The sequence below is a fragment of the Thermobia domestica genome, chromosome 15 (genome assembly GCF_964235325.1).
Source record: "Thermobia domestica chromosome 15, izTheDome1.hap1.1, whole genome shotgun sequence".
NCBI classification, from domain to species: Eukaryota; Metazoa; Arthropoda; class Insecta; order Zygentoma; family Lepismatidae; genus Thermobia; species Thermobia domestica.
In genome coordinates, this window is record NC_137468.1 from 74,921,998 (window position 1) to 74,941,503 (window position 19,506).

Genomic DNA, 19,506 nt, shown 5'->3' on the forward strand with positions numbered 1-19,506 from the left:
ATCTGAAAAATACTAAAGGTGCACTGAATATGTGTGCAAAATTTCAGTCTTCTAGGTGCAAAAGTAAGCCTGCCAAAAAATAATAAAAATAGGCATAATATTTTTTTTAAGTTATGACATCATCATCCTTTATGTTTCGACGCAGAAAGGCGTGAAACCATACTAACGTGTTCTACAATGCCTCCACGCTTAAAAAAAACCGAAGTAAAAAGGCATTTTTTTAATCGAATAATGAAGACACTACCCTATCACCTAAAATAGGTGATAAAATTTAAAAGGGCTAAAATTTAAAATTTATGATACTGGACATGAATGTTCTTTGCTGTTTATTGTTAGATCAAGTAAGGCTTAGAGCTTCTAATTAATCACAGTTTTAACCAGGCCGGTAGCCAGCCAAAAACTGTAGGGGAGGGGGGCCGGCCGAAGTTAGGGGGGCCCGACCCAACCATATTATAGTGCATCACCGTATTATAGTTCATTTTCAAGCCTATCGTGAAAATTTTAGGGGGGCAGCGAAAATTTAGGGGGGCCCCGGCCCCCCTTGGATACGGGCCTCGTTTTAACCTATAGTGTACAGACGGTCGAAGTCTTGGACGCAACATCTAGTAATAATAATAATAATAATAATAATATTGAAAGGCAAGATACAATTTTCAGGAATTTATTATAAAAAGTAATTCTCTTACAACACAATTCACACTACTTTACAAACACACGTAGTCGTACGTAGGCACACATTTAAGTCCTTTCTTGCTTCTACACTCGCACATAATTTGTATGCATAAAATATTTATATATGCATTAAATATACACATTATATTTTTAGTCGTACGTACGCACACATACATACAATGTCCACATTCCATAAAATATTGTACGTTTTCTTCAAATCCGCAAGGAATTATTTAAACTGTAAATCTCACATACACAGTATAGGTAACTGTTGATTACCGAATGTTTTTCAAAGCCAAGGGTGCCACGCCGGATCCATTCGACAAAGATTATCGTGGCTATTTGCTGCTGCTAAGAGAGTGCTCACCTGCAACAAGAAAAAACAATATATATTAGCATCATTATTATTGGTTTTATTTTTCACCGCATGCCAAATTATAACAGTATACACTATTACGCACGGAAACAGAACTCAAATTCTCTCTAGACCGAGAAAATTACCATCCAGAATGACAATTATAAACTTCACACTGGTGACTCTTGACCAGTCCCTAAAAATTAAAGCCCTAAAAGTTAAACATTAATGGCTTCGAACTATGGTAAGAAACTGCCTTCCCTTGCTTTCAAGTAAAAGTTTAATTTTTACTATTGTGATTTCCCTCAAGAACTGCGACTGAAACTGCATCTGTATAATTTGTTTTCAGAACTCTCCAGTTATAACACTTTCAATATATATATATATCTTATTTTAAACGTAATCCACAAGTTTCAAGGTTGGCCTAGGCGACATGAATACAGGCTAACAACAAGGCTTGTGGCTGGATGTCGCAATTTTCTCTGGTTTTAAGATGAAAAAAACACTGAAGAAGTGCAAACTTTTCTTTCGACTAGGTGTGACTGAACACTTCACCAAAGCAAGATAAGTACTGGATACATGTCACAATATCATTGGACATCAGTAGTGCAGTCTAACTCGACAGGTGTGGATGATACACTCTCTCTCTCTCATCATTGTACCAATTTTTGTACAACACAAATAAGAGAACGTGTGAACTCCGTGGAATAGTTTCCCAAGATTAAAGACAGACAAAAGGTGTCGGATTAATATATTAGCTGTCTAGCAAGAGTTAGAGCTCTCTCATCGCTATATGGTGAGCGTGCACGTCATTGGAGCTGGAGACCTTGGTTTAGTTCTCTGTGGGAGCTTATCTTCAGATTCCACATTAAACTGTAGGTCTACTTCTAATGTAGCCTCGCTACTGATTATTAAAGCTGCAAAACCGACGGTGGTTAGCACTGAGGTAGCTCACAAATAGGTTTGTCCACATACTGAGATCCCGATGCCGTCCGATATTCATAAGCATATGATTATTATACTGAGAAAGGATTTTTTTTTTTTTTTTTTTTTTTTTTTAATGCCTGATTTGACGTTTTGTAGATAACATGAGATATCGTGCACAAACACACAATCCAGACTTGTATATTCTAGCAGTAAGATGCCGATTAAAATAGCCCGATATAACTAGGATAGCCGTAAGTGGCAGATAGGGTCTCAGAAGCACTTGCTTTACGACAAGGCTAAAGAGTCGAAGGTGGGATTTTTCTCTTCAGTTCACTGGTTCATTTTTCTGTTGAAATATTCGACAATTACGCGACTAGGTTAAGTATTAACTTTTTCAGTTGGCACAGAAAGGAACAGCAGATTTTTTATGTAAGCTTCCCTTTTGCACAAACAGCAGATGTCAAAATAAATAAATAATGCTTGTGTATTCAAAATATTGGCATTTCAAGTTGAGAGAGACTGACACGAAGATGAGAGTACCCTATGTAACAAACTGCAGGCGAGTTGATGGGCTCAAAGTGAGAGTCGGGATCTTTGAATTTTAATTCGAACTAGTGCTATCGCCTAAAGCGCATTGACGGGATTCCAACAGATGACGCCCTTGTTAGTGGTTAAGTCACGGAGGAGAGCAATCGTAACGATACTGAAGTCAAATTTCTGAAAGTTTAGCAGTAGCTTCGTCCGTTTGGGAAAATGTCTACTAATAATGTGTCATACTGGAGCTTTCGCAATATACATATTTATTTTGGCAGCTGCATACGTAACAGCCTCATAATGATAACAGGAAATAACTTTCGAAATTCGTCTGAACTGGACTGTTTCAGCTCTTTATTACAGCCGGAAGCAGCCCTACCAGTTTGCTTTCTGATCAGCCATATGATCGGACATCGTAATGGCTAATGCGCCAGCACTGTAAGCCGGAGCCCTGGGTTCAATTCTCGTTCTAGTCATGTATTTTTCAGTTTTTGAATATATATAAAAGTTGGTTCTCTTCTTTTTCTTTATTTATTTTCTCTATTCCTTTCCTATTACTGACGTGGCTCAATAGACAGTGGAAAACAATGAAAACCTAAATAAGCTTTATGAGTATGACTAGATAGGTGCGTATCACACTCTGCTAACGGAAGGCATTCTCTAATATAGCAAGACAAATAAGGCCGCTCTCCTAGCCCACTCTCTTCCTCACACTGATGATCAGCTGTGTGACAGGGCATGAAAATAATGGTAAAATTAAGCTTTTACTCTTTTTACGACTTAAAGAATGTTAAGAATTTAAGATTTATCGCATCAAGCGCTTACCTTACTATCTGTTCCATCAAAATGGGACAATGACTGAAGACGATTCATGATATTATTTTCGGCTCGAGTTACCATACTTATGAGAAGTTCTCCCTCCATGTCTGCTGGTGTTGACGTCAAATTCTCCTGATCGTCTTGTTTCTGAAATTAATAATAAATATTAACACTTATCCAAACATTAACAATACACACTATGGAGAATTTTACAAAGTGAAAATGAGAAGTATTGTATGTTTTAAAGCAGAAGTAGAATAGAAATAAAACTGAAGCATTCGTTAATGAAGTGATTTTCTGAGTGAATTTGGGACTACGTCTTAAATGAAAGCAATAAAAAGTAAACACAAAGACGCAGTTAATATTCAAAGAAAACTCAACGAGCGAAAAAAGCGCGCGATTGGAGCTTGGAATCGAAAGAATTTTCGGCTTAAAATGCCGTTGCACTAACAACTATGCTACTCAGTCCATTTCCCAAACAATCATATAATTTTTACTCTTGATATCGGTATTCACACTGTGGTGATCAGAAGATCTGTACAGCAAGCCGGAGACCTAGGTTAGATTTCCAGTTCAATCCCGCATTTTTTCAGTCTTTTAATTTTCAACAAATTCTGTCCTACATAGCAGCGGTTTTCAAACTTTTTTCAAGTAGGGACTACTCTTACTATCAGAATGTTCTACGGACCACCTTACTTTTGCTTCTTTCGATTATTATTATTATTTACGCAATTTTATATATATATCCAGTCATGGAAAAATTAATAGCAACTCATTGGAATTTTACGCATATATAAAGATTTCAAAGACGTTTTTACCTAAATATGCACAAACATACGATGATATATACATCAAATTAAAGGAAATTTTATGAAGAATCTAAATTTACACACAGAAGTTACTTATCTTTACAACAATTGATGATATTCAACAAAACGTATGAGAAAGGAAACACAAATCCGTTATGCTAAATGTTCATTTAATGAATGACTCGATGTTACTTTCAATGAGGTCTGCGCTCAATACGGTAATCCACGTTCCATACATGCAGTATGGTTTCTGCTTCCTCAGTTGTTGTGTAGGTGCCCTGGGTTATGTAATTGTGTTGTTGTAGTAGTGATACTTTTACTGACAAATTTGAAAGTGATAGTTTTACCCATAAATATTGATTTACCGTTTATAAATTATTGATATCGGACATCGACATGAGTAAAACGTGTCACATTACACCACAGAAAGCCTGTAAATTATTCATGTAGCTTTGGAAAATTCAAGATTACTATTAAAACTCCAACTGACCAAAACAGTATATATATATAAAATTTTAAAATGTATATACTCCTTTGGTCAGTTGGAGTTTTATTAGTAACACAGAAAGCCTTAGAATTAAAACATTAAGTGAGTGCGGCAAAACTAATGCTGAAATAGCCCGAATTATGCAACTGCATAAAAGTACAGTAGGTAGGCAGCCGGCCAAGATTCGGGAAGCAGGGTGCATAAAAAGTGGAAGAATTGGCAAATGTGGTCGGAAAATGAAATCCTCGCCTAGACAGAACAGTGCACTGTGACGGTTGTGTCTTTCAGACAGGTTTGAGTCATCAGCAAATCTTGCTAGAAGTTGGAGGGAAACATCTGGTGTCAACGTTTATCTGCGAACAGTGAGAAACAGGTTAAAATCAATGGGTTTGCGTTCACATAGAGCTGTCACTAAGCCATATCTTACACCGGAACAACGTAAAAGACAGGTAAAGTGGGCCACAACTCTCAAGGATTGGACAAGTGACTAGTGGCGCAAAGTTCTGTTTAGTGATGAGACGAAAATAACCATTTATAGCAATAATTCACGCGCTAGTTTATCGCATGACTGGTGAAGCACTTAATTCTCCGTGTACTGTTAAAATTTAAAGGCACTCTACCAGTGTAATGATTTGGAGGTGTTTTTCTTTTAGTGGAATTGGTAAAATTCACATTTGTGATGGTGTTGCTAATGCACAAACATATAAACATATTCTTGAAACGACAATGATATCTACGGGTAGAGTTTTATTCAACGGTGGTTCCTTTATTATTCAAGACGATTCTGCCCCTTGTCATCATGCCAAAGTTATAAAAGATTACATGCTGTCCTTACGTCATGTTACCCAACTTCCTTGGCCTGGTAATTCGCCCGACTTAAACCCAATTGAAAATTTATTGAGTATTTTGAAGGATAAGGTTCGTGCAAGACATCCTACAACGAGAGCTGAGTTAATTCAAGCAATAAACGACGTCTGGTAACACTGCATTTCAATAGACACACCAGAAAACTTAGTAAACTGCAAGCCAGAACGATGCAAAGATGTTATTACTAAGCGTGGATCCAATCAAGTATTAGCTTGAGCCAAAATCAATTGGGCATGTTTCACTTAACTTCACTTACTTTCACTTCACTAAACAATTGACGTCATATTTTGTTGAATATCATCAATTGTTTAAATATACGTAACTTCAGTGAGTAGATTTGGATTCTATATAAAATTTCCTTTAATTTGATGTATATATCATTGTATATTTGTGCATATTTAGAAACTTCTTTGAAATCCTTATAAATGCGTAAAATTACAGGGTTGCTATTAATTTATCCATGACTATATATTAAAATTTTGAACATATACCGCTACACTAGAATACTTATACTTTTTTTTTTTTTTAGAAAAAATATTAATTTTATGTTGGTATTAATAGAAGAGAATACGAATTAGTTTATTTTTTTAATAACTGAAGCTATAAGTTACATTTTTATAATAATTCATCTATATAAGCTACTATAATTTGCATAACATTTAACTTATTAAATGTTACAATTTATGTATTATTTGTATAATATATACCTGTTTGAGATTATCAATTATAGAGGATGATACGTAATTCACTTATATTCAATACTTTCTGTATTTCCTGGACTAATGTGCAATCTCAGAAGATTATAAGGGAATACTTTGAGGACTACAGTTTAAAAAACACTTCTATAGAGAGTATGGTGCAATAATAATGGAGTGTTTTATCATAATTTCTAAGGATGTACCCGGTTTCCCTACGCATGAAATAATTTTCATAAAAAATTGTGTTTTTATTACAAAATCGAAGATCCTTCTACTTAATCATTTCTACTTGCAATCTAGTTTATTTCTTACTATAAGGGTGTCCAAGTCAAAGGTGTGTAAGCATTTACTTCAATATATATAATAAACAGGAAATACTACAAAACTGGAACGTTAGTATTTTATAAGTAGTGTCCATCATTGTCGATGACGCATTGCCTGCGCTACAGAAACATGTTGGATACTCTGAAAGAGGGCATGCGCAACACAAACTTTGATGAGTTGAAAGCTGTTACTCAACGCATAAGATTATGTGCGTGACCTCTTTCAGAGTACCGCAGACAGCGCAGAGTACAGCGTTTCTGTACCGCAGACAGCGCGTCATCGACAATGGAACATTATTTATGGATATATTGATATTTCAGTTTTGTAGCATTTCCTGTTTATTACATAGGACCTTCGAAAATTAATAATGGGGTTTCTTGGGGCTGCTGTGCAGGAGTGATGATACGTGGGTAGCTGAATGATACACCGTTTTATCTGACAACTCAAATAGTTTATTCAGTGTGCTACTAGAATCTACTATATTCTCTCTCTCTCCCTCACGCACTCACTCACACATACACATACGCACACGAAGTTAAAGTGCGTCTGCATGTCAATATGTTTCTGTGTGTGTACCATTCATGACACGCGTCCGGACGATAATAATGTGAACCATCCGAAAACAAGAATCAAAGATGCAATTGGGACTTACATCAGACATGCACGACAGAGTCTACTGTAAAATTGATTATCATCTGAAAGTGTGTCGTGCTGTGAATGATGCACACACAGAAACACATGGGATGCGAACTACCTTTTTTTTTTTTTTTTTTTTTTTTTTTGTCACTATGTATTCTGGTAGCATTGCATTTGTTTTTGCTCTAAAGAAACTAATTGAGTTGCCGAACAAAACAGTATTCGGTGAGTTGCCGAACAACCCAAGTGCCATCACTCCTCCACACCAGCCCCATGAAACTCCACTATTCATTCTCGAAAACCCTGTATACTGAATAAATGCTTACGCATGTTTGACTTGCACAACCTAATACTTTCGTCCACTATAAAACTGACTTATACTCTAAGTACGCATGATCATTACTCATTCAATTTTTTTATTTACAGCTCTCACTAGGGAAGAACTTTTTAATCTAAATGTTTGCAATCTAGAAGTTAATTTAAGAACCAGCACTCGGACGAAAACAAAATACGTTCCAAGTGAGAAGATTCTTAACTGCTTCAAGACTTCTCATACTTAAGTAGACAAATGTAAAGTTTAATGTTCGAACTTCAGATGTTTATTTATTTCATTACATATACATTCTCTGGGTGCGCACTTTTAAAAATCTTATTAGCGAAGGAAATAAAACAGTGACACGTATTCTTACCTTTTTGTACCATGCAATCATTTCGTCCCTAAGAATTGCTCTCAGAATGGTCTGAACTTTGAAATTCGGTTGTACAAAGCATCTGGCTGCAGCGATCATACTTGAAGTCAAAGGTCCACTGACCCCTATTACTGTCAGGTACTCAAAGATATTTGGGGTCAAACGGAAAGGGACTGGTCTGTTAGCATCCAGTTCACCTGCAAGTAGTAGTTTCAATAAAGCTATGCGATATATATATCAAATTGCGTTCAAAACACTAAACACGTACACTACGGTTTTGAAGCTTTACTCGGTTCATCAACTGACTGGGAAGAGGAGAAAAGATAAGAAAATACTAGAGAAAGGTAACTCCGATCATTTAAATATTATGTAGCTAAGCTTTAATGATTGCATAACCCAGAAGCTTACAATTATACAAATATTTAGTATTGCTCTCAAAATATTAACATTCTTAATTAATACACTGACAAGATTATTTCATGACATAACAGTTCACACCACAAATGATTACGAGAATAGCAGACTATGATTAACAGAAGTACTGATTTGTTTCTTTGTGTGCATTAGGGAGATTCCCCAGAACGATAAAAGCTAATGGCTTGACTTGTAGCTCAGGCAAAAACTGCTAAGTTTAAAATTAAAGACGGAGATTAAAAGTATAATTAAATATTAAATAATGAGGACACCAGTACTAAGGCTATTTGTCCCCGTCACAATATATGCTAACAGCTTGAACTTTTAGTTTATAAGACTGACAAGTTAGAAACCAATAATAAACGCTAAAAGAATTAATAATTAATAACGATGGATCACAGTACAATAACATGTCAGAATGTCGTGAAGTATAACTTGGGGATTAGAAAAAAAAAAAAAAAAAAAAAACTTCTTTAGAAAGTGACAAAAGTTAAAATAAAAACCTAAGACCGAAATATAAAAATAATTTCTGAAGAGGACACAACAAAGATTAAAAGGATTATTAAAGAAACTGACACAACACAATAAACAGGCCAATGAGAAAACGTTAACGAGATCACTACTACGAATAAATTCTAGGATACGATTTTAGTAAAGAAACTGCATCACCCCAAAATAATACTAAGATCATTCTATAGGCCTAGGAGTTCTTTAATATCTGAGTACTCAAAACACTTCAAGAGAATATATGAATGAATTGAGGGGCAGTACACCTCTTCATAATAAGGAAGGCCTAATACACAGAGTAAGTAAGAATATATGGAGTGAAATTTTCCAATATGCAAGCGTATCAGGACAAGTTCCTTTTAACGACTACCATGGAACATATCTTTCAATTATCAATACGTAGCTATTACTGGTTGTCATTCTCTTATTAAAAAAAATAAATAAATAAATAAAAACTAAAAAAAATCCCTGATAAATGTTCATTCTACCTTTTTTTAAAAGTAATTTCAACTTTTTTTTTTTCTTTCTTCCAGATTTCGCTTTCGACTTATAGAACCACCACTTTGTGATTGTTCTTATTTTGGAACTCCACTGTTTTTTCTGGGATCACGTTAATTACTTCTCTGCTGATTTTGGTAGAGCTTTGTGTTGTTATGGCAGATAAGGATTGGTCGCATTCATAAATATGTTCTTGAATCGGTATACCGTTAATCTTTTGAACGTTCATCGAAATAAGTTTCAATCATTACTCAAAGATTACAAGTTCTGTCAAAAATCCTGATAGAACGAAACTTCTTTGTCTCCGCCTCTTCCAGTGTTTATATGGGGGTTGGCGTTCCCGTCTTCAATTCTTTTTCTCTTCTATCCTGAGCGTCTTCTTCCACACGCCTCTCTCTTCCAACATTATGCTCTATTCTTCCAGTTTCTTCCCTGTGTTATCTCTGGATTGCATATAACGACATCATCCGCAAAATGCGTACTCTATGGTGCTATTCTTTTTTTTTTTTTTTCCTCGCCTACATATCCATTACCAAATTCAATAAATGGGGGCTGACAGCTAATCCATGATGCAAACAAACTACTAAAGGGAAATGTATACACACTACTCTTCACTTTGGTCTCTGCTCCCTTGTACATGTTACTTGTCAGCCACACATATTTTTCATAATCCTCTTTTTCTTTCATGCATCGCCATAGTATGGAACACTGTCGACTATGTCGCCTTTTCTAAGTCTATGTAACTCAGCTTACATTTCCCTATATCGGTCCATCAATTGCCTCAACGCCAAGATTGTCTCAGTTGTTCCTTTTCCTGGCATGAAACTAACTGTTCCTCTCTAACAGTACTCTCTTGTTGTATCCTTGCTTCAACTTTCTATCCCTTCTTTGCCCGGCTCTTCATATCTACGGGAATTTGATCTGCACCCATTTTTCATTTTCCTAACTGCGTTTTCCACTACTATTCTATTTCTCTCTTCCACCTCTCTCTATTGCCACTCAATCCTCATATAACTCTCTCAAACACCCATGTTTTTTTCTTTATTTCTTTCTCTTTCCTGTATATTCACTACTATGAATTTTATGATAGAAATGTTTTTACATGCACAGAAAATAGCCAATTAAGAAACATGACTACGACTAACGAAGCGTATATTGACGATTACACTAACCTGATATGTCATCCACGTTGAATTTGAAGTACGACACATTGACAAGACCAGAATCTTGGTGAATGTACATCATGTCAGGATTCAAACGCGTCAAATGTAATACGTATTCAGCGAATCCAGCTAATGCTAACTGAAGGGTGAACTGAAATTTAAAAAATACGCAAATAATTATTACATAATAATAATAATAAAATCTAACACTGATCATGGAAGCACAGAAACTTTTTAAGTATTTCTTTCAGCAATTTCTGTATGGTTTTCGAATTTTCAAGCCACAATATTTGGCTCTTTTTCAAGAAACTACAAAAATGTACTAAAAAGAGGTTAAAAAGGTAAAGAAGGTGAATCGAAATAATATGGTGGATTTTTTTACACGACGCTTCAAATGGATAGTATAGTGGTTGGCACATGACCCGGATTCGATCCTGTCCTATCGCATATTTTTATTCCATGAATTTCAAGGTTAAGTCTGCTTTCATCGACATTCCCAACACTCGTAGCAACAGTAAAAGATTTTGAATAGAACAGGGTAAAATATTTCTCACTGTTGACATGTTTTTTTTGTTTGCTTCATTATCATTAATCATTCTGTCATAATGAACAACTATATTTAAAAAATGTTGAGTATGGATTTTTCATAGTGACGGTATATGTTTTCGGCATTTAAGAATAATAATAAATAATAAAAAAGATATGATTCGGTATGTTGATCACACAGTAATAATAATGTAACCGGCCATTAAAAAGAATAATAATTTCAAGTAAAAAATTTGTTATACAATTAAAAATTATGTAATTTTGTCTGTTAATTCGTTTTATGTGCTGAAGACAGTTTAACTTACATAATGAATTTCCTCATTATGTAAATATTGCGTTAACAAATTTCATCACCTGACCCAAATTCCGTTTTATACATCAACCTAATTTTCTGAGTCACTCTTTCAATGGCGTGGTTTTACGTCATAACCACAAGCATTCTGAGTAACAACCTCAACAAAAGTAATAATATAAAACTCAAAATATTTCCAAAATAGCGTGTTATGTTACCAGATATTATATCGTTAGCTGTCTCAATGTAACTTAAAAATTAAAATCACACTTATCTTTGAACTCCAAACATCATACTCTGTATCACTTGCTGTCCGAGGCGAATCGACAATACAAAATTGGCACTTTTAGTTAGTAAGGGCCGGTTACGAGAGCCGGTGCCGGTAAGATGTGCCATCACATTAAGCTTTGACATGATCAAATATATATAAGAAATATACGAACCATCTTCCTGAATGTCCAATAGTCAGTTGCAGAAGGGAACGTATGGGCTGCCCAGTCCTTCAGCATAAACCGTGGAACCATATTGTTCTGAACTTCCTTAAGAATATCTCTCAGCACCTGATGACTAGCTTGAGATCCTCGTGCCTGTAAATATACACACTTCATTATAGTCTGACAAGTGACAAGAATTTAAACTGAAAGTAAAAATTTCTTACCTTCATGTTGTTTAAGGAATTGGATCTACACAATATATTTCTCTCGTCTGTTGCTTACAGACATTTCTAAGTACCATAAAAACGAAAAGTAATAAAAACAGAGAGGTTCAATAGAGGTACACTAGGTCGCCATGTTCATTAGCAACGCAAAACTTTTTTTTTTTTTCAATAATCCCAGTTCGTCTATGTGGGGGTGGCCACTTTAGGGCCCTCAGCAGAGAATCTTCAGCCCTAATATCTTACTTGTTCCAGCAGAACACGGCAAAAGCTAGTTCTGCTAAATTGCGGCTTGCTTTCTACTGTCTTTGTGCTGTATTAATTTATGTCGAAGAGTTGGGATAGGTGATGATTTTCATCTTGTTTTCGGAAGCTAATAAATATGCGTTGCCACTATCTCCTTCTCTTGGAAAAATGTCACGGAAGTGAAAAAATGTTCATCGTTATATCGCACTCTCTTTTCATTCAAATTTACTGAACACTTTGGTGGTCAGTTATCACAATCATTAAAATCATATAATTATAAACACCTGTTTCGGCCTAAGAACTGCTTTCTTGAAATGAGTGAAATAATAACAATTAACTGTTCACTGGTTTGTCAATTGTAAGGAAAAAAGACGCGACTATTTTTATTTACGTAGATTGTGAAATATGTTTCATATATTTAAAAAGTCAACTGACAGGAATTTAGACCGCTATATGTCGGATATGTTCTTCCTTGCTACCTGTCGTTTCTGGTTGTGAAGACAATTCGTATTAATCTACAAGGAAGAATTAATTTGAAGATATTTATCTAATGACAGAAGTTGATGTATGTTATTAATTAACTGATAGAACTTACTACACTTAATACACTTTGCTATGAATTTTTTTATGAATATACTTTGTTATGATAGAACTTAATAGACTCTGCAATGAATTTTCTTAGACCATTTGGACAAATACACCTGTCTTAGTCGGTAAATAGGGAAGAACGATGAATACAGGCAACTGCCGAAACAGTCTAAGAAAATTCACAACAAGACGTACTAAGTAATAAGTTCTGGCTTATTACTATAATTTGAAAATAGCTTCATTAACTGACCTGTCAGCTAAGTCAAAGATGTGTCATAAACTCTTGGTACTGTATATGACTGTTTTTATTTTTTAGTCATACATAGTTAAATTTTTTAAAATTCCTAATTTGATTGTCAATTTAAAATTTAGATCATCATATTATTGACAAATTTTCTATCTTTTCCCTCTCATATATGTTTACAGATATACTTGCATAGCAGTCAAAACATGACCTATTTAAGTAAATTGTCTTGCCATAATCTATTTCCATCTTTTTTTTTTTTTTTTTTTTTTTAATTAAGATTCTCAGATTCTCTCTTTACATCCATTTCGTGCAATAACTTCTGCCTCCTCAAGATGAAAAATTGTATCCAATGTTTACTGCACATTTTGATATAATTATTATATATATACGTATCACGAACTCTCCCAAACCATTGGGTCTAGAAACTTCAAACTTTGTTGCGAAACCTACGAAGAAGAGGGAGGCTTGAATATATTTGCGTCATTCACCATATTTTCAAACCTGCTAGGAGATGGAACTTTTATTTAGAAATTTATATAAATGACCTACTTGAACTCTAAAATTATTATGTAGGCGCATGACAGGATGATTCAAATGAGCAAAAAACTAGGTACTTACCAATAAATCCTCCTGCAGGGAAACTAAGCACCCTCCACAATTATCGGAACAACAAGCTAGTTCCGTTTTCAGTGGTAGGGTAATAATGATAAAAACGGATGAAAGAAAAAGGTTTTGGAAAAAGGAATACACACCACAGAGTAGATGAATATAACGTGAAGGATACTAAAATATCATGAGCAGAGCACAGTCCGAAAGAATGAGCTGATTTGAAGAAAGCGAGTTGTCTATCTTACCTCACTATTGCAAGAACCAAATTATACATCAAAGGTAGGTAACCATATTCTATCAACGTTGCCAAAATCAAGATTCAAAGCTGGTTTATATTTGTGAATAAAGAATGATTCTTCAATTTCCCGTTGTTTCTTTGTTTTTGCTGAACCTATCACATTAACCTGCTTTTTATTGTGTGAATGTTGTTTTAAGCGAAGCGCCAATCCCGACATGCCCTCTTCTTGTGACTTTTTTGATTGTCTAACATGTTCTTTAATTCGGGTGTTAATATTGCGTTTCGTTTGACCTATATATGAGGAGTCACATTCGCATTGAGCGCGATAAATACCTGACTTTTGTGGTATTAATGGATCAACAAAATGACTTTTGAATCCGCTAAGATGTTTTTCTAAACTTTTCGGGGGGGGGGGGGGCGGAATACTGGAAGCAGATATGCTATGCTTTGCAAGAAAATGTTGAATTTTTGTCGATAATTGTGGAAAGTACGGAATTCCTATCCACGTTCTTGCTTCTTTGGGAATACCTATTTTAGGGGCTTGCACCGATCTGCGTGTTTGATTAAACCACTTTTGTAAGGTGCGCAATTTATACCCCCCCCCTTTTTTTGGGGTCCTATTTGATGAACTCTAGATGGAAAATAACACGAAGTTTCACAAAATTCGATCACTAAAGGGGCAAGAGGTTGAAACTGTTTCTGTAACGTTCACCAGATTGCTGAAATTGTAGCGCACAGAAACTAGTTTGACTATATAATCGTATTTCAGAGTTCTAATATTCCTCTTTAATCCCTCCTCTACACTTTCATTATTTCTATTTGGTCTATCTTGTACTTACCACATTCACAACATACCTTTTCAGTATTTTTATCTTTGCACCTTCTGAGACTTGTTTATATGCATTTTTCAAATCGCGGAAGTCGATACTACGACCTCCAACATATTTACTTGCTCTTTTGAATCCACTAGTTCATGCCATATCTACCCTCACCCACAAAAGTTAATTCACAGAAGGTTACTTAATAAATGCAAAAGATATCAATACAAATAAAGTACGGAAAATACATAAGAAAAACGAAACAAGTAGAAAATAAACGAAGAACAAAAAAGAAATACAAAGTAATGAATAAGTAAGTACAAGGAATCAGTTAGATGACTATTAAATTTTCTGCAGAAAAGCTCTTATCTTAGAACCAATGAATTACTATTATCGTGGCTATACTAACCTGTACAGTAGCAAGTCTCTCATAATACTTTGCTATTGGAGTGTCATGTTCTAAACCTTTGCGAGCGCATCGATATTTGTAAATACCCAACAAAGACACTGACGCCGGGTTGTCTTCTACTAATCTCATCTGCGGAGAAACAGCAACTACTCGAGGTACTGTGAAATGCAAGAACCGTCTTGAAGTTTCCTGAAAAATAACACATAGACAAGCATATACAATAATTTAATATTTTTATTACAGAAGTCACAAAAATACATTTAGGATAACTTTCACAGTGGTTATGTTGATTCTGACGACAATAAGATAAGAAAATACCCTGTATACAAGTTTATCTTACCATTTTAATTTACAAATTTTCCTTTTAAATCTATTTACTCTTATTCATAAATGCATTAAGACTTCCATCAGTGTTCGACATAGAAACTTCCATTCTGTTAATACGAGAGCTACTGGAAACGTTTTTGCAAACTACTACTTTCAGTGGCACTAATGTTCTGACATTATAGAATTCGGAAGGATAGATCTTTCTGTGTTCCAATTATCTTCGACTGTTCATTTATTTTTTACAGCAGTTTAAAGAAGTACTTCAGAAACTGCTGTTCGGAATGCGTCAACAGCTGCTTCAGGCGACAAAATCGCTCATCAAGATCTTACTTTTCATTACAGATCATTAATTCAACATTTTTACTGAAAAAAATATCAACAGTTTGGTGTGCTGAGTGGGAACTGGCGTTTTGGTGGTGAAGAACTGTGACCATTTGGGTTTGTTTTACGCATTTCATTGATGACGGCTTGCAAACAAACTGTTGTATATCACTCAAAATTTACATTCCTTCGATTTTCTAAAGCTATGGTTGCCACATATTAGGTATAACCGAAGAAACAAGCAATCATTTGCTTGGCAACACTCCTCGAACGAACACGTTTTGTTGATTTCAGTTCAATTTGAAACGCCCAAACAGTGGATTGCTGTTTAGTTTCGGGCTCATATGAATAGATCCAAGTTTCGTCCTCTGTAATGATGTAGTACACTAAATCTGACCGACCTCGACTAAATTTTTTGAGCATTTTCTTTACACCAATTAACATGAGCCTGTTTTTGTGCTTGGGTCAAGTTGTGTGGGATCCAACGGCTTGAAAGGTTTCCGTACGTTTAGGTGACCATGGAAAATAACATCTATCAAGTCAATGTGTAAGGATGCCTGAATTTCACGGTATGTCACATGCCGATCAGTCTAAATTATTTCACGCACAGCATCGACATTACTTGCAACAACAAACGTGAATGGATGACCTTTACGAAATTTATCACTAAGAAGTGTGCAAACACGCTGACATTCGGTAAATAAATTACATGCAGTTCTATTGGACTGTGCCTAATTTCCCAAAACCAACTGACGTCAATCGATGCATTGTCTAGGTGTTAAACTACACTTGAAATAAAAATAAATAAATAAATAAATAAATAAATAAAAATTAAAAAAATAAAAAAATAAAATAAAATAAATAAATAAATAAAATGCCTGAAAAGTGTTCAAGGAAAATTTCCATTTCCCAAACTACTACTACTTCAAACAGCTGTGAAAAATGAACGAACAGGTTTAAACAAAAATGAAAGAAAATTTAAACGTAGGAACATCTATTCTTCCGAATTTTATAATAACGGAACTAGTGCCAGTGTTCGTAGTAGTCTGCAAAAACTTTTCCAGCAGTCCTCGTAAATACAATCTACCAGGCGATTCTGGTCTGTTTTTAGGCCACAATTTCACATAAGCCTCAAATAAATGAAATAAATAAATAAATAAAATAGCGACGCTAGCTAATTAGATTACGATCTGATCTTTCTTAAAGAAAATATTATTATTTTTAATTTACTCTAAACTACACTCAATTATTGATGAATTATCGGCAGTACAGTTACGTTTAAAACTAACCTTTTGTTTTCCTAGGTAGTGATTTAACATTCTTAATAGCTGCAGTACACGTTCTTCTCTGCGTGCATCTCCAAGTCCTGAGTCATTAACCACCAAATATGGATAAATTTTACCATTATGACCACGTATGTAAAGACGTCGAGCAGCCGTATTATGCTTTTGCACAATCTCTACACGTGGCATGAAGCGTGCTATACGAACGTAGTAGTGGGAATGCTGAAGGAAAATCACAGAAAGCACAATTAAAAAGTCCAATACTGACTTGCCAAACAACATATACTCTGCTCTAAACAAAAATAAAATTTTCACTAACGAATCTCATGCATAATAAATTAATTTTAATTTTTCTTCTTTCATCTTTCTCTCAATTTCACCTAAGTCAAGTTGTTTTGAGGTAACCGGTTTTAATTTCCTCCATCAATTATCGGATCAGTATTTCACTTATTATTTCACACAACAGAAAACCAAAGGTATATATAAAATTCATTATTTCCCAGAAAGTGGTGTAAATACGCGTTATTATCTCAAATACTGTACTTTAGACCGTTCGAATTCTGCTCAGTATGTTCGAATGTATCAAAAAAGTCCGGATCATAGGTCAACTCTGTTATGAGTGAAGATACGAAGCAATAGACAAGATGTGGAAAAAAAAAAAAAAAAAAAAAAAAAAGACAGTAAAGTTGTTATGAACAAGTGCTTTTCAATCTAGAAGGGAAGAAGTTGTCTAATCTCACTAGCCGTTTGGCTACGTAGTTGTAAGACGTCCTATGTTAATTGAAAGTGCAACGTTTCAGATCATCATGTTATTTCCTTGGGCCTTCACCATACAAAACAACACAGTATTACTAGAAAATTAATTTGAGGTGTTTTACGTACAACAATACAGCAGAGTCCCGAAAACTCGGCCTAATATGGATCGAAGGGTGTCCCGAGTTCGTGAAAATGCCGGATTATTCGGAATGGGGTTAAAAAAGAATAAGTATGAGAGTTTCCCTCAGAAAATACAGTACTGTACTTGTATGTATTGATTGCTTTGAGAATACAACAGAAAATAAACTGCCCAAATACCCTTAAGAAAGAGAAAAATGAAATGAAATCTTTAAGTTTCACGTCCCACGGTTATACCGGTTAGGCTAAAGGAAACGGTGATGATGAAAGATGAGTGAAATAATGGAATGAAGAAAGTGGGAGGAAACGGGAGAACCCCGAGAAAACCCACGAGCACGATGTTTATCCACCACAAAGTCCACACTGCGCGAGCTGGGATCGAACCACGGACCCCAAACCCTTAAGAAATAGACTAGCACTGGCAAAGGTTACAGGTAGACAACGGCTGAGCGTGCGCCGGCGCCAGACACGTGGTGGAGGAGTGAGAATGTGACGCAAGAAAGAGAATGAGAAAAGAGGGGACACAAGCATGCGGGCAATGACCTTGAACGGATTTGCGCGCGAGAGTTTTGCGCCCTGCCAAGGTTTGGCCAAATTATCCGGCCTGTCGGGTTATTGAGTGCCGAGGTTTGTATTCACATTCACTGTGTCAGTTTTGGGTGCCCTTACGTTCGGTTCGAACAGCCCGTTGACGGAAAATTTTACTTTTTCATTTAATATACGGAGCCTTACCTGTGTAGAGTCCAAACGAGTGGTGCGATTGGAAATCCTTCCCTCCCCATTTTAGATTGAAAACCACATATTTCCAACAACCTTCCAATCTTTTCTCTTTTCCATATCTTTACTCGTAACGGAGCTGGTATATGACCCCGGAATTTTGATACGCCCTGTATACATTTCAACATGGTGCCAATCTGTATGCTTCTCAGTTTTTTAAAAATTTTTTTTCTTTCTATCTATTCCTCCACTTTCCATCTGATATAGTGTTTTACTGAAAACTTAGTTTTTTTTTAATTTTATTTTTTAAATTGTGAAAGAATGTTTACAATAGTTTCTGGTAATTCATTTATTTTATACATATACACCCATTACGCACTCTAACATAACGAAAGAACTGAATGAGGTAATCAAGATACTAAATTATAAAAAGACCCATGATTATGGAACTCCAAAGACAGTGCCCTTATTTAACACTACACACAAAACCTTTTGCATTATGTATGCATTCGTAAGAATTAAACAAATTTTGCATAGATATTTTTTACATTCTGTGGAGAAGGAAGGTCATCTTCAAGTATTTAGTTTAACGCTACCTGCTCTATAAACTAAAGAAGAAGATAGTGAATGCAATCGAATACAATAATCTTTGGAATGATAGAAGCAAATAGAAAATATATTTGTTCATTATACCTCAGGAATAAAATGTTCATTATACCTCAGGAATAAACGACTTGGCGCATTACAAAAGTAGCCGTAGGCAAAGTGTGCCAATACGAACTTGCACTAATATCTGTTTAACTACTGCTGCGTTCACCTAAGATTAAGTTTTGATAGAGATATTTTAGTTAATGGAATTCATTTTAAGTCTCTCAGAAAACGAGATACTAATAGAATAATAATAATGTATATTTACT

At 35.1% G+C, this 19,506-nt stretch overlaps 1 protein-coding gene across 4 annotated transcripts in view; it reads right to left on the bottom strand.

Annotated features, from left to right (window-relative positions):
- Positions 1-645: 645 nt before the first annotated feature.
- Nipped-A (Transcription-associated protein Nipped-A) overlaps positions 646-19,506 on the bottom strand; it is a 207,852-nt gene continuing 188,991 nt past the window's right edge. For all 4 annotated transcript variants that reach the window (XM_081739846.1, XM_081739844.1, XM_081739845.1 and 1 more), the window contains exons 59-65: positions 16,985-17,200; positions 15,048-15,236; positions 11,681-11,824; positions 10,409-10,550; positions 7,818-8,014; positions 3,314-3,454; positions 646-1,039 (exon numbers count right to left, since the gene is read on the bottom strand). In XM_081739846.1, coding sequence (XP_081595972.1) covers positions 962-1,039; positions 3,314-3,454; positions 7,818-8,014; positions 10,409-10,550; positions 11,681-11,824; positions 15,048-15,236; positions 16,985-17,200 — 1,107 coding nt within the window. In that variant the 3' untranslated portion in view covers positions 646-961. The remainder of the gene's footprint in view (positions 1,040-3,313; positions 3,455-7,817; positions 8,015-10,408; positions 10,551-11,680; positions 11,825-15,047; positions 15,237-16,984; positions 17,201-19,506) is intronic.